This window comes from Phocoena sinus, chromosome 7 (assembly GCF_008692025.1).
Source record: "Phocoena sinus isolate mPhoSin1 chromosome 7, mPhoSin1.pri, whole genome shotgun sequence".
Taxonomy (NCBI): Eukaryota; Metazoa; Chordata; class Mammalia; order Artiodactyla; family Phocoenidae; genus Phocoena; species Phocoena sinus.
The window spans coordinates 7204394-7224641 of NC_045769.1; the positions used below are offsets into that span (position 1 = coordinate 7204394).

At 40.1% G+C, this 20248-nt stretch overlaps 1 protein-coding gene across 6 annotated transcripts in view; it reads right to left on the reverse strand.

Moving 5' to 3' along the window:
• Nucleotides 1-20248, reverse strand: part of GIGYF2 (GRB10 interacting GYF protein 2) — a 126658-nt gene that overhangs the window by 26334 nt on the left and 80076 nt on the right. For 4 of the 6 annotated variants that reach the window (XM_032636941.1, XM_032636945.1, XM_032636942.1 and 1 more), the window contains 9 exons: nucleotides 15939-16105; nucleotides 14321-14383; nucleotides 12607-12698; nucleotides 11434-11541; nucleotides 10326-10426; nucleotides 8566-8666; nucleotides 6518-6679; nucleotides 5198-5356; nucleotides 1880-2116 (listed from right to left, as the gene is read on the reverse strand). In XM_032636941.1, coding sequence (XP_032492832.1) covers nucleotides 1880-2116; nucleotides 5198-5356; nucleotides 6518-6679; nucleotides 8566-8666; nucleotides 10326-10426; nucleotides 11434-11541; nucleotides 12607-12698; nucleotides 14321-14383; nucleotides 15939-16105 — 1190 coding nt within the window. The remainder of the gene's footprint in view (nucleotides 1-1879; nucleotides 2117-5197; nucleotides 5357-6517; nucleotides 6680-8565; nucleotides 8667-10325; nucleotides 10427-11433; nucleotides 11542-12606; nucleotides 12699-14320; nucleotides 14384-15938; nucleotides 16106-20248) is intronic. The other 2 variants (XM_032636946.1, XM_032636947.1) reach the window with 1 other exon arrangement.

A 20248-nucleotide genomic window follows, 5' to 3' on the forward strand; every position in this document is an offset into this window, starting at 1 on the left:
GGAGAGCAAAACCAGACACACAGAAGACACAGAAAAGTTAGAGACCTGGAAGTTGCTCCTGCCTTTGTCTTCTCTCTCACCCTCATATTCTGGTCAGTCACCACATCCTGGGCTGTAGGGCCTCTTCAGAAAGTCTTTGACAGCCTTTTCGAGGCCCTGGAGCCATAGACTCATGGGTTCTAATACAGGGCTGTGCTATCAACTCTCAGCTGGACCCAAGGCAAGCGACTTAGCTTCTTAACATTTCTCCTCTTTGGTAAAACACAGGTATTAATACCTAAGCTTTATAAGGGTGGTTGTGAAAAAAAAAATGGAAAACTGTCAGTACGTGCCTGACACAAAGCAAGCACTCAGTTATTAGCAGCTTCTCCAACTCCTCCTTTCCAAACTTGCCACCCCTAGGCTTAGATCAAACTTTTCTATTCCTTGCCTAGACAACTCCATCACCCCCTCTCAACTGGTCTACTGACCTCCAGTTTTGTTCAAGTCCATCTCCTATTTAGCTCTCAAAGTGACTTATTCCCTCCTGTAAATCTAGCAGTGTTATTTCCTAGCTGAAAATTCTTTTTACCACTCTAGGTCCTAATTTCTTAATAGAGTATATACAGCCCATGGTGATATGAACCCTGCCCACACTTATCTCATACCTCACTCTCCAGCAACTTCATTCTGCTCTCACAAACACCCTCTATTCCCCAAACTGTCTTTTTTTTTTTTTTCTTTAAATTTAATTTTTCCCTCCCTTAATGACTCAGGTTTAGAAGTTATCTTCTTTCAGGAAGCCTTCCCTAACTTCTCAGGTGGACAGTGGTTCTCACATATTAGTGAGCAGCAGAATCCCTGGAGGGCTTATTCAAACAAGATTGCTGGGTCCCAGTCCTAAGAGGTTCTGATTCAGTAGGTCTGGGGTAGGCCCAAGAATGCGCATTCCTAACGAATTCCCAGGTGATCACACCCTGAGAATTACTGCTTCATGCCCCCTCTCTTACTACACCCACCCCCCTGTATTCTAATTTTGTTTATGTCTTTATCCCATGAGCTCCCTGAAGACAGGGGACAGACACTAAGTCTTATGGCTAGCCATACACCCCATGAGAAGTTATGCAGACTCTACCATAAACCTGCTCCTCCCTCTCCAATTACTCAGAGTTCATCAACAGTCCCACTACTTTCCCAGTCATTGGAGGCTTACCATCTAAGAGCCATTCCAACTTCTGCCCTTGTCCCCGAGATCCAGAGAACCACTAAGTCTTGCTGATTGCTATTATGCCAATTCTCATCCTCTGGCCCTACTCATTCTTACCACCACCATCACACTCTCTTTACTGGTCTCCCAGTCTCACTTTCTACTTATTTCAAATAATGCTTTGAATCCTCCTAAAACAACATTTTGCACACAATACCTCAATCCGACTTTCAATAAACCCCCACAGTCAGCTATGTTTCAAGCCCTGTATGATGGTTCCTACTTACACATCCAAATGTTTATGTTTCTTGCCCTCATAAGTCTATGAGCTCTCTGAGGACAGTTGCCTTGTCTCATTTATCTTTGTCTTAGCAGTGCTGAAATGATACAGAGTAGGCACTCCAATGTTTAAATTTATGAACCATACAGACTTACTTGGTTGTGCCTGCATCACTGCTCGTGTCCTACCCTCTTTTATTTATTCTTCCCTTGTTTAAAATGCCTAACACAAAGTACAATGCATCGTATTGTCTCCTTGATCAAAAAACGAAGGTAGCAAGCAATATTTAACATAAAAAATGTACACTGTTTCACTGCTACTGCACTGCCAGCATCTACTTAACTAAAAAAAAAATGCTAACAAGTAGCTCCTATGGATGGTCTGGCGTGGTCTAGCTGGTGTCTAGGCTTTACCTTCATCTGCGCCAGCTGTTGCTGCTGCTGTTGCTGCTGCAACCTCCGGAGAGCCTCTTGCTGCTGCTGTCTCTGGCGCATTAACTCCTTCTGCCGCTGGAGCTCCAGCTCTTTCCTCTTCCGTTCCTCCTCCTCGTGCCGGAGTCTGGCTGCCTCCTCTTCCATTCGCAGCCGGTTCTCCTCTAATCGACGCTGGGCTTCTTCTTCTTCCCGGGCCCATTTCGCAGCCTCCTCTTCCTTCCCAGAAGGAAAAGTAAATGATAATAAAATTTAACTGTGTTTTTAAAAAAAATCTGAATCACTTTTCAAGGCTTCAGTCAGAGGCATGCTCACAGGATAATTATCATGTTTAATTTATTTGCTAATGTCTACATAAAAGGAATGTCACTTTGAACATCTGTGTAAGTACTGATCTCTTAGAGATCACCACAAACTGCGGGCAAGTCTCTTGGAAACTGTTCCAACATTGAGGCAGAGATAGCTTTTCAGGGTGCTGAGTGCAAAGAGCTATCAGGACCTGCAAGAATACGGATTACCAGGCAAGCCTCAGCCAGTTCCGGACCCAAAGCAACTTTACAAAACCACTTAATTCCATGCCAGGTTCTCACCCGTTATGGCTCACAGGCCCCTTGGAAGGTCTCTCTTTGACCCATCCTCTACCCCTCTACTACTTTCTGCAGTGCCTTGGCTCATTTTCCTTCTGCTTCCCTCCCTCAAAACCATTCCATGTGCCCCGTGGAATTTTCTTGGCCTTCCTCCATGCAGTCTGATTACTGCACCTGCAATGCTCTAGAGCTCAGCGGTCCCCAACCTTTTTGGCAGCAGGGACCGTTTTCGGGGAAGATAATTTTTCCAAGGACTGGGGGTGGGGGTGAGGTGGCTTCGGGATGATTCAAGCTCATTGCATTTACTGTGCACTTTATTTCTGTTATTATTATATCCACTCCACCTCAGATCATCAGGCATTAGATCCCGGGGGTTGGGGACCCCTGCCTAGCTTATCCAGACAGCACATTCCCCTCCATTCTCCAGAACTCAGGGCAGACACCAGCCACTCTACGAGTACTTCCCTAGCCTTCAGGAGGTAGACTTCCCCTCTGCCTTCTGATTATGCCCAAGTATACCTTGTCCTCCTCTCTCTGTTTGCTCTTAGCCCATCTGTGGCAGCAACTGTTACTACCTATTCAGCAAAAATTCCTTTCAGGTTGCTTCTTTGCAGACAGACCCTCCTGTCACATCAGAGGTTTAAAATGCCAGATTTTGCTTTTTAAGCTTCCAGTGTAAACAGGGACAGCCATGTGATATGATTTAGGCCAAAGGGATGCTTCCAGAAAAGATATTCTTCCCAGACAAAAGGAAAGAAGCATGAGAGAAGGGCCACTCCCTTTTTGGGTACAGGGTATGGTATGATATCCAAAACTCCCGACCATTAGGCAAAAAATATGAACTCAAAAGTCAATACACCGGGATTTCCCTGGTGGTCCAGTGGTTAAGAATCCACCTTCTGATGCAGGGGACGTGGTTTTGATCCCTGGTCGGGGACCTAAGATCCCATGTGCCGCCGGCAACTAAGCCTGCGAGCTGCAACTACTGAGCCAACGCACCATAACTAGAGAGGAGCCCGCGTGCCGGAACAAAGAGCCCACACACTGCAATGAAGATCCCATGTGCCACAACTAAGACCCATTGCAGCCAAAAAAAAAAAAAGGTCAACATACCAAGAAATGGTAGAGCAGAGTGTGCACCATCAGGTGGAAAAGTCAACACACCAGGAGATGATAGAGGAGAAGCATGCAAAGGACCTGGATCCTTAATGATATCACTGAGTCATGGAAATTCATGTTTAACTGCCTTATTTCCAAAGAACACCTTCATATGTGAGGCAATAACGTTATCTAATGTTTAAGCCATTTTTAGGTGAATATTTTGATTTTTCAGCTGAAAGCATCCAAAATGTGGCATTTATTTCTTGTAAAATCATCACCTACATAGTCTGTGAGCTTCTTAAGTACAGAAACAATTTCTTTACAAGTTTTGGACTCTACCAGCAAACAATCATAACAACTGGCATATAGTATATTAACAAAATCTATTAACTGTTAAATGAATAAACCAAAGAATCTAACCTGGAACTTATCTATCTACCTCTAAAGAATTTAGATTTCTCAAAGAGTTTCAATCAAGAACTTAAGCAAAAGCAGGTCATCTCCAGCTTCGTGTCAATCCAACCAACAAACAAAAACCTACACCCCTAAGTGTGGACTGCTGTACATGGTGACTTCCTTCCAAAGAGTACAGTAAGGGGGAAAAAGAGTAACTTTACAGTGGAGATACCTGACAAGCACTACTGCAGCCAGGTGATCAATGTCAACATCAATAACCATAAGTCATGTTAGTAATATGTACCCTTGGTATGTGATGAAAATGGTACTTAACTTCTGTGATCTTCTTCTGCAACACCCATAACTCCAGTCTGATTGTGAGAAAAACTTCAAACTCCGATAGAATGTTACCCTACAATCCACTGACCAGTATTCCTTAAAACTGCCAAAGTCATCAAAAACAAGGGAAGTCTGAGAAACTGTCACAGCCAAGAACAAGCTAAGGAGACATGACAACTAAATGAAATATTCTGGATAAGATCCTGGAACAGAAAAGGGACACGGGGGGAAAGCTGAAGAAACGGTAATAAGCTATGGTCTTCAGTTAATAACAATCCATCAATACTGGTTTGTTGTAACAAGTGTACCATACTAATGTAAAATAATAATAGGGGAAACTGCACTGTCATCCCAATTTTTCTGAAAATCTTCAAATGATCTAAAAAGAAAATCTACTAATAAAAAAAATCTACCTCTGTTCTTAAACATAAAAATGAAAGGCTTTAGGGATTCTGGCTGCCCGTAACAGCAGAATGGCATGGTTACAGCAGAATCAGATAATGGTCATCGCTGCCATCAACTTACGGATTTACTAAGCAGCAAGGAACTGTGCACTCTAAAAGTGTGAACTGGGGAGTACCCTAAGGCAAAAAGTTGTCAACCTCCAGATCTCACGTTTGGTTTTTTAAGAGCAGGCCTTCAATTTTTCTCTGGTGCCCTCGTTTTTTGTTCGTTTTGATTCCTTGACATTTCGTTCAGCTTTTATAATTACACGTGGGATGGTTATCACAAAAGTACTAAGAGTCAGTTAGATCTCTTTTGGTAATTTGCAGCAACCTGAAAAAGTTTTAGACAGGCTCTCTAATATCCTAATACTTTCTTAATCACTAATTCCTAGCTTCAAAGAAGCAATGAGAAGAGCAAACCATCTGATCACCTGCTTGCGTAACAATTCTTCCTGCTTCCGCCTTTCTTCCTCTTCTCTTCTCCTTTCCTCCAGTCTTCTAAGAGCTTCTTCTTGCTGCTGTCTTTCTTCCTCTTCTCGTTGTCGCCGTAATGCAATTTCCTGCTCCCTCTGGCGTCGCAGAGCCTCCTCCTAAATTAAAAAAAAAAGTGTGTGTGCGCACACGTGCGTGCATCTCAATTAATATATTACATCATAATTTGGAAAGAAACAGGCTATGTGCTGCTAAGATCCTGTTAACAGTATATATAAAAAGTTATCTAACCAGGATCTAGGGTAAAAAGTATATATGTGAGCTGGGGAGTAGGTATATTAAGAGTTAAAATAATTTGTATTTAAAATATTAATAGTTAAATAGCACTACGTGCAAAGTCCATCCTGGTTTCTACATTAGCTACATCACTTCCTGATTAACGCTAAAAAGGACGCAGGCTTCGGTTTCTGTTGCTACCATCAGTCCCTATTTTTTTAATTAAATGAGAACCTAAGGCATAGAGAAGTCAAACCAACATAGCCACCAAAAATGCCTGGTGAGGTAGAGAAGTTTTCCAGTCAACGTGTCTCAGAACACGTTGCTAGAACTAAAGTCTCACGGATATTAAATATACAGAAAAGGGTCTCACTGTCAAAATAACTTAGGAAGAAATAATTAGCAAAACAGAATTAAACAGATTTCTTTACTGCAATACTTCTTAAAGTCCTTACATTGCTAATGTAGAGGGTGACTCTAAGAAATACTAGTAGGTCTAATCTAATCTCAGCATGGACATGGATGCCTTTTTTCAGAGTTCCTCTTAGGGCAAAAAACAAGAAGGAAATGTGAAGCAAAGGCTAGACACTGGGGCTGTTTCAGAGCGGATTCTTTCAAATGGGATCTTTAAAAATCCCAGTAGAAAAAGGTCCAAGCACATAATAAAGAATTCCCAAAAAAGAAATACAAGCGGCCACAAAACATGAAAAACATTCAGTGTCACTGGTTATAAATACTTCAGGACTTAACTACGTCTGAAATCTAACTGGTTTATAAAACCCCAGGAAATATGTAAAAGCAATCAACTCCAATGAGTTACTAGGACTGAAGAATATCCCTCCAGTGGGTGTTAGTGGGTGACAGACATTTTTCCTAAAGGGAAGTGAGTCTCCTAAAATTCTAATCCCAATCCTGCTAACTCCCTGATGCCTTAGGGGAGCCTTCTCCAGGAGAACTATGACCTGTGAAATGACGGGAGTGACCAAGATATCCCGCAGGCCCTCCTTCAGTGCTAATCGTACAAGCAGAGTTCTCAGACATACCTGTTTCCTTCGGGCAAGCTCTTCTTCCTCGCGCCTTTTCCTTTCTTCCTCCTGCTGTCTCCGAAGAATTTCCTCCTGTTGTCTCCGGAGTTCTTCTTGCCTCTTTCGATCCTCCTCTTCCCGTTTTGCCCTCATTTCTGCCTCTCTTCTCTCCTGCTCTAGCTGTGGTTACACAAGGGTGCTCTTAGAAACTTGAGGCCAAGCACAGAACACTCCAACATCACTGACAAGTACTGGTAGGAGCTGGTCAGTGCAGACACTGGAAGGTGGAGACACTACCATTCACTCAGTTAATGTGTAGTGCCAGTGGCTGATGAAAGCAACTCTGTGAGAGCTCTAAGCTCTGCTATGTCATAGCAACCAGAAAGTTTTATGCTCTTCTAAGCTGGATGCACTCACCCCTACTTTTTACATGTCTCTTCGCTCCATACTACTACTGCACATCTCCTGTATGTGGGAGAGTGGCCTGTGTTGAGAGTAACATCAGAATTCTCTTGGGATGGCATTTCTTTGCTCATCCCTACAAAGGATTTTCTGATTGAAGATCTAACAATGTGTCTAACAAGGTTTCAACCGCAACGTTGTTGAAAAATTACAGAAGTTCTTTAAAATCTGAAGATCAACCACTTAACAAACTCTACCATGTATAATTCCCAAATACTAGTCAAATCCAGCCCCTAATCTCCAGTCCTATTAACACACATGTAATTCAGGCCTTTACTTTCTCATCCACATTCCTAACAGTCTCTTACCTGGTTTCCCAGCATCCTATTTTGCCCAGAGTCCCCAGTTCAATATCCAACCTCCACCAAAAAAAATCACTCCCAGGCTTACATTTAATACCATCCTTCACCTTGAAAATAAATCCTAAGTCTTTAATGTGACACGGGTAAGGATCCTCCTGATTGGCCTGCCTCATCGTCTTTAATCTCTCTCATCATTTATTCCTCAGACACACCAGCTCTAGACTGGACCAAATTATTTAACTGTTTGCTGTGCCAGGATGTTCTCATACACTTCTAGCCTTTACAGGTCTTGTTTCCTCCAACTGCAGTTTAATTTTCACCTCCTTCTACTCTGTCAACCCAAAACCCTTCAACTGAGCTAAATCCTACTACCCTTCAAGTGAAACGAGCTCAGGTATTACCATCCATCCAAAGTGTCACCCAATTCCTGATCCCCACCTCTCCTGCTAGGTAGCTGGCCCATGTGCTTCCTTGTGTTGCTTGCCTGTGTCATCATCTTCCCAACGCCCCCAACACACACACACACCAGACAAGAATGCACACTTTCATCATCTACGTGTTCCCAGCACAAAGCGCTATGGAACAAGAACAAACTCAAGAATTGTTTGAATTATGGTCTGTCACTCATATGGAGACAAATCCTGACTCTGAACTCATTTCATATCCTGGGCACTCTAAGGATACTGTCACTACCTCGGGATAAGAATGCACTAAACATAAAATAGGAACAAGATTCTCTCGGAGCATGAGAACCCAGAAATCATCTCAATAACACTAAGTGTTCACAGACAACCTCTTCTGACAAGTACTAAAACCAAAATTCAAGATTCCTAGCTCCTCCAGAAGATGTGAATAGAACACAGAATGTAATATTAATGTTGAGCTTTTCAGCTGCATGTCTTAGGCACTAAGAGGCGTAAACAAACACCACCATAAAGATTCAATGTGGGAACTCAAACCTCAGATCAAGGGTCTTATAATAAGCTATGTAGTGGATATTTTCTTATGATCTTACAAGAATTTATACCATGAATAACGTAACATACCACCATGATCATTCATGTGTCGACAAACCAATTTTAATTGATTTAATTTGAACTTGTTACTTTAAATTGTTGTGAGGTCTTTTTGGGGAGAAGGCGGCACAAAAATGACAGAGTATGAGTGTGCTTAAACCAGCTACGTAGCCGTGAACTAAAAGGAAACATGATAAGTAGCTAGAGAAATAGAGACATCAATAAACAAACGTCTACGACCTGCGATTGGAAAGCATGCACTGCTATGGAAGAATGAGTTTCAGACCTTTGCAGCCTTGGCCTTCTCCATCTGCTGAAGCTGTTCAAGGGCAGGTCCCGGAGTGGTGGTGTCCAGAGGAAGATCCCATACGCTACCACCTTCCCAAACTGTAAGACAGGAGGGGAAAAGAGTGAGGCATGTCAGAGCTTACATACATGGCTAAATATCCAGAAGCATAATGAAAAAAGCTGTTTCCCTGTCCCTGAATGAGCTCCATCACCTACATCTGTTCTGCTTCTAAGTAGACTGAACTACCAGTGGGCTCTAGTTTATATCAATACCCTTCAACACATCTAGAAGAAAGTACCAGGCATTTACTGGGAACTAATTTCATCCTCAAAAAAACCCATATCTGTTCATATCCCCATTTTTACAGATGAACAAGCTAATAAGGGTCAGAGGTAGTTTTGTAACATTCCCAAGGACACATGGCAAGCATATGGCCATGTGAGGATTTAAATCCCAGTGTATATAGAGCCCAAAGCCAACGGTATTTCCAGTAGCCACACAACGTCTTACTGCATACGAAGTGGAGAGAGGGGTTAAGAGAGGTATGGCTGAGAACCAGAGAGAACTCAAGGGTTGCACAATATTGTGAATGTATTAAATGCCACTACATGGTTCATCTTAAAGTGGTTAATTTTATGTTACATGAATTGCATTTCAAAGAGAGAGAGAGAAAGAGAGAGAAGTACAGCTGGAGCTGAGAGTACTCTGGAAAGGCCAGGCAGGTCTCACAGATGACACTGGGTCCTACTGACCTGAAAGGCAGCACAGGGTCTGATATCAAAGTAAATGAACAGATAAAGGCTTCTGAGCCTGTTTTCCTATTGCCTGTAAGGTTTGCTGACACCACTTTTCAGCATTCTCTATTTCCTACATTCCTATTATAGTCTATTTATGGACTATAAATTATTGTCTGCATAAAACCAATGGACTGTTTGTAAAGGACCTTAATTGAATCATACCTGAAGAGAGAAAATGTTTAATAAGGTATTTATAGTTTTTTTAAAAAGTGAAGACTATTTTAACATCCTAACAACTATAAATGACTCCCAAGAAAAAATAAGGTACATACAGCATGGGAAGTTGAGTTGATGAGAGATAATAATCAGTCCTTCTCCTGCCATAATCCCCAGGGTCAATGTTAGCAAGAGAACTATGACATGAATGGCTCAATGGTTCAAAGAAAACCCCATCAGAGCCCATGGCCCTTACCTCTTGTAAGGACTATCTATGGTTCAAACTACCCACACCTCTGCATGGATCAGACCTTAAGAAACAGAAGCGTTGCACCAATATCAAAATGTTTCAAAAATCCCAGCCCTAAATTTTCCAATTTGATGCAAAAAGATGAGCGAATGAGGTAAGGGTAGCCTTTTCTATTCCCAAAATTTCTGGGTACCTACAGTGTTAAACTACTCATCAACCCTCGACTCAAAAGAATAGATCATCGTTACTTATGTTTTCAACTTACTCTTTTTCTCACTCTGGTGAAGAGAATAAAAACAATTCAAAAGACTTTCTACAGTGGTTAGAACAACATAAAAAAAGAGAGGCTGACTCAAGTTCAAGAAATCTACCTACTAAGTAATTTCTAGCAACTCCTTAACAGCTATTTTCAAAACAAAACAAAAAACTCACTTTTTATTAATATCCAATACAAAACATGTCGAAAAACTGATATGCTTTAAAAAAAAACGGAATTATAAGTTATACGAGTCTAAATCCTTGGAGCTATACTAAAGGCCAATCTACGGTTTTACCTGTAGGCTGTGAGGCTGTTGGCTGGAGTTCCCAGATAGAACCAGTATCTGGCACTGACACAGACCTAGTTACTGAGGGAATGACGTTCTGATCAGATATTCTGCAAAAGGGAAATTAGAAAATTAACTTGTTCTTGTCATCCACGAAAATAAAGAGGTATTTCCAGATTATTTGTAGGTTTCTGAGGTTATTTGGCCAGAAAACTTCATTGTTTTTACTAAAACATAACACTACCAAAACATTTAGGAAAGGAAAAAGGATAGAGGCAAGATAACCACACTTCTGGACCCTCGAGGTATTAGCTAATTTTGATTTCCAAATAATGGATATGCGTACTGTCTTTAAAAAATCCAGAATATCTCAATGAGAGTCACAGAGGCATCATGTTATCATGAAAAAACTCACAGACCTTAAGTCAAAAGGTCTGCATTTTAATTCTGTCTCTGAAGTGTTCTGTGTATTATGTCAACCAAGTCCTTTAGCCACTCTGAGTCCCAGTTTGCCCATCTTTAAAATGGAGACCTGAACACCTAACCTGCCTACCTGCAGAATGGGTTATGGCTCAAAAGAGAAATATAAAAGGTTCTGGTTAAAGTGGACAGTAAAGTTTTTAACAGCAGTGACTGACACCTCTGCAGGAGGCGTGCAGGAGACCTACCACCTTGCCCATCTCCTTGTAGGAGACACAACACATACTACCCTGAATGTTAACTTGAAACAGCAGGAGTTTAAGACTTTTAGCATAATTTCCTTTTCCTTAGACTTACCTTAATGGCTTTTGGGTCTGGAAAATTATAACCCTGTGTGGCATTGTTAATATCTTTCTTGAGACATCACAGGTAAAAATGAGATTAAACTTATTGACTACATTTTTTTGTTGTTGCTGATTCCATGAGCCTACACTGCTTTTCAAGCGTTCTTAGTATTCTTTGGTTATTATTCAAAATTTATCCTCTGAGTAAAAAGACCAAATAAATGCTTTACTTAATTATTATTATTTTTAAAACTATATTCTATTTTTACACACAACACACAAAAAATTTCCTTTCCTCTCTTTCTTTAAAACATACACACACAATGTGACACATCATGGAAACGACCACCAACCTCATCTTTAGTGCCTGGAACTGTTGGAGAAGAAGTGCCAACTGTTGCTGCTGCTGGGAAGACAGTGCTGCTTTCTGTTGTTGAGCCAGAACTTGTGCATATTGTTGTCTTCAAAAAGTAAAACACAGTATAACCCGTCTATCCACATTTAGTTCACTTTACTGAGACATTAACAGCAAAGTTCAGGCCCCCCCAACAAAAAACACCATTAGAAATAGCTATCAAATATATTTTTACAATTCTTCGTAATAGTCACACAAACAGTTCTGTACTTTATTCTACAAAGAACTGAACTAATAGATGGCATGCTTCTGAGTGGAAAGAGAACAGAAAAAAAAAAAAATTAATGAAATGCCCAAAACTGGAAAGTTCCCTTAAGATGACAGTAACCTTTTATTAGAAAACAAGTGAGAAATAAAACAGATTCAAACTAACAGCTATTTCCACATGAAGAACTCTTTGCAAAAATAAAATCACTTGTATAAAAATCCTCAAATTTATACGTTTCAGCTTGGAAAATTTTAGGTAAGATTTTTTTTCACTAGATCAGAGGTGGACAATTTTTTTTCTGTAAAGAGCCAGACAGTAAATATTTTGGGCTTTGCAGGACATTCACAACTACTCAATTCTGCCTCTGTAGTGCAAAAGTGGCCATAGATAATACACAAACAAATGGGTATGACTCTGTTCCAATAAAACTCTGCTTATGAAAACAGGGAGCCAGCCAGTTTGCCAACCTCTGCACCAGATGATAGCAAATCTTACTTCTTCTATGAAAGGGACCCACAACCTAAGTGACTACCATCATTCCATACCACTACTAATAGTATAAACTTTTACTTCTTTCCTGCCCCCTCATCTGTCTTTCCTCTGCAGCATTCAAAGTTGAGCCATTCAGAAGACACTTAGCTCTTAAAATGTTTGTTGATTCTTGCTTTAGGAGCTAAAGATCTTGCAAAATTATAGTTATGTGTCATCTTCTACAAACTTCTGGTATTTAAGAAACAAGGTAAGACCAAACTTAGAATGTATAATGGTAACATGCCACTAGCTGGATTTGAAAACTGAAGTATCCTATTAAGTTTTCTGCTGTAAACGGTGAAATTTGGGAGCAGATTATATCTGAAGGCCCTTTTGGTGCTGCAGTGCACCCAACCGCATTACTGCTCTTACTGTATTAAGAACTGCTGATACTGGAGGTGCTGCATCTGGTATAAGGCTGTGAGTTCCTGCTGCCTGGTCAGTCGTTCCTGGTCCAACTCTCCCTGGGAGTAAAGGGGTGAAGGAAAGAAATACCACTGAATAAACTGAAAGAGCCTAAAAGCAACTTAGTACTTATATCTGAAAGGAAAATGAAACCTAGACCTTCACATCCCGCCCCACCTTTACACCCCAAACCCAAAACACCTATTTAAAAAAAAATCAGGGCTTCCCTGGAGGCACAGTGGTTGAGAATCTGCCTGCCAATGCAGGGAACGCGGATTTGAGCCCTGGTTTGAGAGGATCCCGCATGCCGCAGAGCAACTGGGCCTGTGCGTCACAACTGCTGAGCCTGAGCTCTAGAGCCTGCGAGCCACAACTACTGAGCCCACGTGCCACAACTGCTGAAGCCCGCGTGCCTGGAGCCGTGCTCCGCATCAAGAGGGGCCACAGCAGTGAGAGGCCTGCGCACCACAACGGGGCATGGCCCCCACTCGCCGCAACTGGAGAGGGCCCGCACACAGCAACGGGGACCCAGCTCAGCCATAAATAAATAAATAAATAAATTCATTAAAAAAAAAAAAAAAAAATCAGGCATCTTTAGAAACTAGTGCCATCTAGCGGAAGAAGGTGGTGTCAGCATTATAAGAGATTCCCTAAGGTGAGAAAGGTTCCTTATTTAGCTGCTGTTCTCCCCTCCTGCCCTTGAAGCTGAATGTTGTACTGTACTCCAGAGTTATTACTGTAACTAAATAAATGTATAATTCTCCCAATCTTAAAAGTGATTTATAAATTTGGAGATTATGGAGAAATTAGAGAAGCAGGACAAAACAGAAAGGAGTAAAATTAAATCTTATGGTAGGATTTTATAATGACACATAACAATTACAGGGAGGTAGTATATAAGTATGTCTTCTTAGTATGTCTTCTTAAAGGGGATGAGAAATGTAAAATTAAATGGAACATAAAAGAGCTCTGAAAACTGTTTAACTCTCTATCCAAAGATTAGGTGTTTCTATTGCTATTAATACACCATGAGTTTAAAAATAAGCTGTAGTTGGGACTCCCCTGGTGGTCCAGTGGTAAAGAATCTGCCTTCCAATGCAGGGGACGTGGGTTCGATCCCTGGTCGGGGAAGATCCCACATGCCGCGGAGCAACTAAGCCCGCACGCCACAACTACTGAGCTCACGTGCCTCAACGAGAGAGCCCGCGTTCCACAAACTACAGAGCCCACGCACCCTGGAGCCCGCAACAACTAGACAGAAGCCCACGTGCTTCACTGCAGTCCCGCACACTGCAGCTAACACCCAACACAGCCAAAAAAAAAAAAAAAAAAATTTTTTTAAGTAAGCTGTAGTAAAACCCTGTTTTTTAGCTTATATGTCAAATAACACGGCTGGAATTTAAATTTTGGAAAGCTAATAGTGGAAAAAAAATGAAAAGTGAAGTAAAGATAGTAGAAATAAAAGCATAAGGATGACATAGACTAAATTTAGACAAATCATTAGTGAACAGTTTATATCCTTATTACACACTGATTATAGTTTGGAAAAAAACATTTGATATATGATTTACTTGGGGTGAGGTACATCTGAAATTAAAGGATTTTTTCTTTCTTATTAAATATTCATGGATAGAAGCTACACTAGGTTAGTCTAAAATTAACTTAATGGCAAAGGCAATACCTGACAGGAAGCACAGCTTCCCATGGATTTTCCCCTTAAGTGGGTCTGACTGAGGTTCAGCCCCTATAATTGGAAGTCAGGAAATGGATTAGAGCAAGCATGCCAAGCTCCAAGTGATGAACTTTCAGCGCTGAAACATGCAAGATAAAAACCCATCCCAATTTCTGAGTAGGTGGTAAAAATACAATTTATATACAGTAATACACAATACAATTTTTCTTTGGATTTACAACAGAAATGCCAGGAATAATTCCCCTCACCTAGGAATTTTCATTGCTCTCCAAACTATAGGAGGTCTTAACCCATCAGTGGATTGTAAAATCAATTACTGGATTGTGAAATCAATTACTAGGTCAAGATCAACATTTACATATTTGGAAAAAAAAGAAAAGAAACGGAAAGAAAATATGTACATGGCACCAAATATTTTGTGAAACATGTTTCAGATATACCTGCACATTAATAAGTGTACAGAGTAGTGACATAAAAATCTTTTTTTTTTCCCCTATGGGCTGTGATCAGAAGTTTGATAGCCATTGTTCTCACTTATGAACACTCTTGGCTACAGATGTTGTGACTGACTTATTCATCCTCATCACGTAAGAACCTAACACAGCCCTGGCACAGATCTTCAATATATAATTGGTGAGTAAATCAATGGATATTACTGTAGAAATCCAGTGTTCACACTAAAGGTTTTTGACTATGGCCACTTTTGACTATGGCCACTTTTGACTATGGCCAGCAACCAGACACTCCAACCTCGAGAAGCAAAAGAGAGGCACAGAGCCAAAGCCCCCCAAAAGGAACTAAACAGGGAGAGGCCCAGGAGCAGCTGCAGAAAAAGACTTCCCCTTCAAAGGCACTCCAGGGTCAGCATACTAAAAGGGTTACGTTATGATCTAATTTTTAGTTAAAATATCAGTAACGAATGTTAAAAAAATAAAAAAGTCTTCAAAATATTCTGAAGCAATGGAATTTTATATTAGTAACATTTGCGTTAAGGCAAAACTCAAATTTAAGAACTCCGGAAGTCAGAAAGCAAGAGGCAAATAAATGGAGAGGAGAATGTGCATTCTAACTAGAGGCAACAAGAAACTCTAAGTCAATTGTGTTGAAGCACAGCAGATAAAGGTCAAAGCTCTGGAATGAACTTAGAAAGTAAGGAGCCAGAACATGCGTGACCTGGTAGGGAGGCCAGGATAAGATGTTCTCCTTTCAACACCTGATGGAAAGCTACTGCAGGATTCTGTTTCTTGAGAGAGAAAGAGAGAAAAAGAGAGAAAAAGAGAGAAAGAGAGAGAGAGAGAGAGAGAGAGAGAGAGAGAGGGAGAGAGAGAGAGAGAGAGAGAGGGAGGGTGTTTGTGTGTGTGCACGTGCGCGCGAGACAGAGACACAGAGAGAGAGAGAAGGACAGACACAGGTACACAGGTATTTGAGTTTTGAAAAGATCATTATAGCTAGGTATGTAGTCTCTGACTCAGACTTCCCATTGCCATTTCAGTTAATTACTTTCAAGGAACTAGTTTCTTCTTCATTAGATGTAACATCTGTTTACAAAGGGAAGCAAGTGCTTCTGTGTCCACTATGTGTTCTGGGTGAAGCATAAGGTACTTACCATATGAGGAGGGGGAGCTGGTCCAGGAGAGAAAGGAACCCTTCCCCACATTTTCATGATATCACCAAGAGGCTGGAAGCTTTCATCACATGCTCTCTTCACCAACAAAGACATAGTGAAATAGCCCGCCTGAAACCATTCCGCCATCTCCTGATTATTGAAGGGACCTACAACAGCATTAATTAAACAGAAAGGCAGTAAGAATCCTTTCTAGCTAAAGAGGAAAAATATATTTCCGGGGTCTGCTCCTCACCCAGAAGTAACGATCTGTTTCAGGTGGCACCTATCAAATATCTTGTATAACATCTTAATTTATCACAAAAAGTGGTGAACAAGCCTCAAACTAATAAAATACTATAGAAACAATTTAGAAATAAGCCTATGTCTACACATCCCAATTTCTCAGCAGTGTTTTAATTATTTTAAGGAGCATAATTGTCTCCAACTCACTCAATCTCTAAAGTTCATTTGTCAGAAAAGCATAACACTAAAAAGAGTTAGTGCTTGTTAGACTTTGTAGCACAGAGAAATAAATATGAAGGGCTGAATATCCTCTTCTCTAATTTTCATTTTCTGTTAGAGCTTACTGGAGGTTAGGCAAAATATAAACAATAATGAATTAAATTAAGAAAAATTATAATTTATTTATCTAGGTAAGACTAAATCTGGACTTGGTAAGGGAAAAAAAAACCTAACAATCTCTAGATGTTTTACAATAAGAAATAACCAAATATTTTATACATAAAATTAACAAACTCACTATCAATAACCATTGATTCAGCAGCTATTTACTGAACACCAGTCACACAGGTCCAGGCAGGAAGATACAGCAGTAAACAAAACCAAGCCCTGGAACTTCCACCTCTGGGAAGGTGGAATAGATGTACTTCTCCCTGCTCCTCCTGCCAAATACAACTAAAACCCCTGGACATTACATATGAAACAAACAAACAAAAAGACTCCTGAAGGTAGAGAGAAGGCAGCAGACTGACTAGAGGCCTTGGAGCCGGAGGAGCCAGCTGGTGGTGAATTCCCTGGGTTTTCATTTTACCTCACAGTTCCCAAATTTGGAGCTGAAGAAGTGAGCAACAAGAAACATGGCCCAGTAAATACAATTGAAAACATGACCCAATTACAGGCTATCTACAAGAAAGTCACTTAAAATATAACAATATAGGCAGGTATAAAATGAAAGGACAGAAAAAGATATATCCAACAAACATTAATCAAAAGAAAGCTGAAGTGGTTGTATTAGTATTTAATAAAGTAGGCTTCAGAGCAAAGAAAATTACCAGAGACAGAGAGGGACATTATATAATAATAAAGGGTCAATCCACCAAAATGCATGCACCAAACAACAAAACTGCAAAATATGTGAAGCAAAATCTGATAGCTGAAAAGAGACACAGAACAGATCCACAAGTTGAAGAATTCAACGAGAACAACTGATAGAACAACTAGACAGATAATCAGAAAGACTACAGAATTCAACACCACATCAACCAATAAGATCTAATTGACATTTACAGAACACTCCAAAGATAGCAAAATACCTGGAGAATTCTACCAAACATTTAAAGAATTAACATACTGTGACAAAAGTATGGATATTTCTCAAAAAACTAAAACTAGAACTACCATGTAACCTAGCAATTCCATTCCTAGGTATATACATCAAAAAAACAAAACAAAACAAAAACAAAAAGACTAATTCGAAACACACTCCCCTATGTTTACAGAAGCATTATGTACAATCGCCAAGATATGGAAGCAACCTAAGTGTCCATCAACACTTAGAATAAATGGATAAAGACAATGTGGTATATACATATATAATGGAATGCTACTCAGCCACAAAAAAAAGAATGAAATTTTGCCATTTGCAACAATGTGGATGGACTGGTGAAATAAATCAAAGAAAGACAAATACTGTATGATATCGCTTACATGTGGAATCTAAAAAATACAACTAGTAAATATAACCACAAAGAAACAGACTCACAGACATAAAGAACAAATTAGTGGTTACCAGTGGGAAGAGGGAAGGGGAGAGGGGCAATATAGGGGTAGGTAAGAGGTACAAACTATTTAAAAGAACCACACACACACACACACACACACACACACACAGAATTAACACCAATTCTAAATAATCTTTTCCATAAAATAGAAGGGAAGGAAGTAAGTGACAGTTCATTTTATGAAGCTAATATTACCCTGATACCAAAACCAGACAATGAGAATACCAAAAAAACCCCAAAAAACTACAAAATATTCTTTAGGAACAGAGACACAAAAATCCTTAACAATATAGTACTGAGTAAGATTCAGCAATATATAAAAAGAATTACACAGCATGACCAAATGGAGTTTATTCCAAGGATGCAAATCTGGTTCAAATTCAAAAACTAGTCAATGTAATCTACCATATTTAACTGGTTAAAGAAAAATCACATGATCATATCAACAGAGGCTGAAAAGGCATTTGACAAAATCCAATATCAGATCATGGTAAAAGCTCTCAAAATAAAGGTTGTTACTTCCTTAACTTGATAAACAGTACCTACAAAAACTCAACAGCTAACATTACCACTTAATTATTATTAAAGTTTCCCCTAAGACAGGAAAGTAGGATAAACAAAGCAAGTATGTCAGCTCTCACCCCTCTTATTCAACACAGTGTTGGAACACACAGTAAGGCAACAAAAGGAAATAAGAGGCATACATATTGGAAATGAAAAAAGAAAACTGTCCCTATTTGCAGATGACAATAATAGTGTCTACACAGAAAAGCCTATGGACTCTAATGAAACAACTTCTAGAACTAATAAGTGAGCTCAGCAATGTCAGAATAGACAAACATCTAAAACTTAATTCTGTATAGTAGCAGTGAACAGATACTGAAATATAATATATACTATTGCTCAAAAAAATCATATACTTAGGTATACATTCATCAAAACATGTACAGAATCTATGCTGAAAAACACACAGTGCTAATGAAAGAAATCAAAGATCTAAATAAACTGAGAGACATACTATGTTCATGGATGGGAAGACTCAACATGGTAAAGATGTCAATTCTCTTCGAAATTATATAGAGGGGGCTTCCTTCCCTGGTGGCGCAGTGGTTAAGAATCTACCTAACAATGCAGGCGACACGGGTTCGAGCCCTAGTCCGGGAAGATCCCACATGCCGCAGAGCAACTAAGCCCGTATGCCACAACTACTGAGCCTGCGCGCCGAGAGCCCGTGCTCCGCAACACAAGAAGCCACCGCAATGAGAAGCCTGTGCACTGCAACAAAGAGTAGCCCACGCTCACCACAACTAGAGAAAAGCCTGCATGCACCAACAAAGACCCAACGCAGCCAAAAATAAAATACATTTAAAAAAAAATGATATAGAGGTTTAACATAATCCCTATTAAAATTTCTGCAAGATTTTTGGTAAATATAGACAGGATTATTCAAAAACTTATATGGAAAAGCAAACTAGAAAAACTAAATGCTCTTTTGATAAGAGGAATCAGTCTACCCAATTTCAGGACTTACTCTATAGCTATAGTAACCAAGACTACATAGTATTGGCTGGAGGGACAGACACAACGATCAAATAAAGAACCCAGGGAATTTCCTGGCAGTCCAGTGGTTAGGGCTCTGCGCTTCCACTGCAGTGGGCATGGGTGCAATCCCTGGTCAGAGAACTAAGATCCCATAAGCCGTGCAGCATGACCACAAAAAAAAAAAAAGAATAACGAACCCAGAAATCGTCCAACACAAATATGCTCAACTAAACTTTGACAAAAGTATAAAAACAATTCAGGAGAGGAAAGACAGACTTTTCAACAAAAGGTCCCAGAATAACTGGACATCCATAGGCAAAAAAAATAAACCTTGACCTAAGTTCCATACCTTATATAAAAATTAACTCAAAATGGAACACCAACTTAAGTGTAAAACATAAAGCTATACATTTTTTGGGGAAAAAACCTTTGGGATGTGAAGCTCGGCAAAGAGTTCTTAATACCCAAAGCACAATCCATAAAAGAAAAAAACTGATCAATTGCATTTCATCAAAATTTAAAACTTTTGCTCTGTTAAAGACTGTTCAGAGTCTGTTCTGAATCTTGACTGCATCAATATGTCAATATCCTGGGGCTTCCCTGGTGGTGCAGTGGTTGGGAATCTGCCTGCCAATGCAGGGGACACGGGTTCAAGCTCTGGTCCGGGAGGATCCCACATACCGCAGAGCAGCTGCGCCTGTGCGCCACAACTGCTGAGCCTGCGCTCTAGAGCCTGTGAGCCACAAC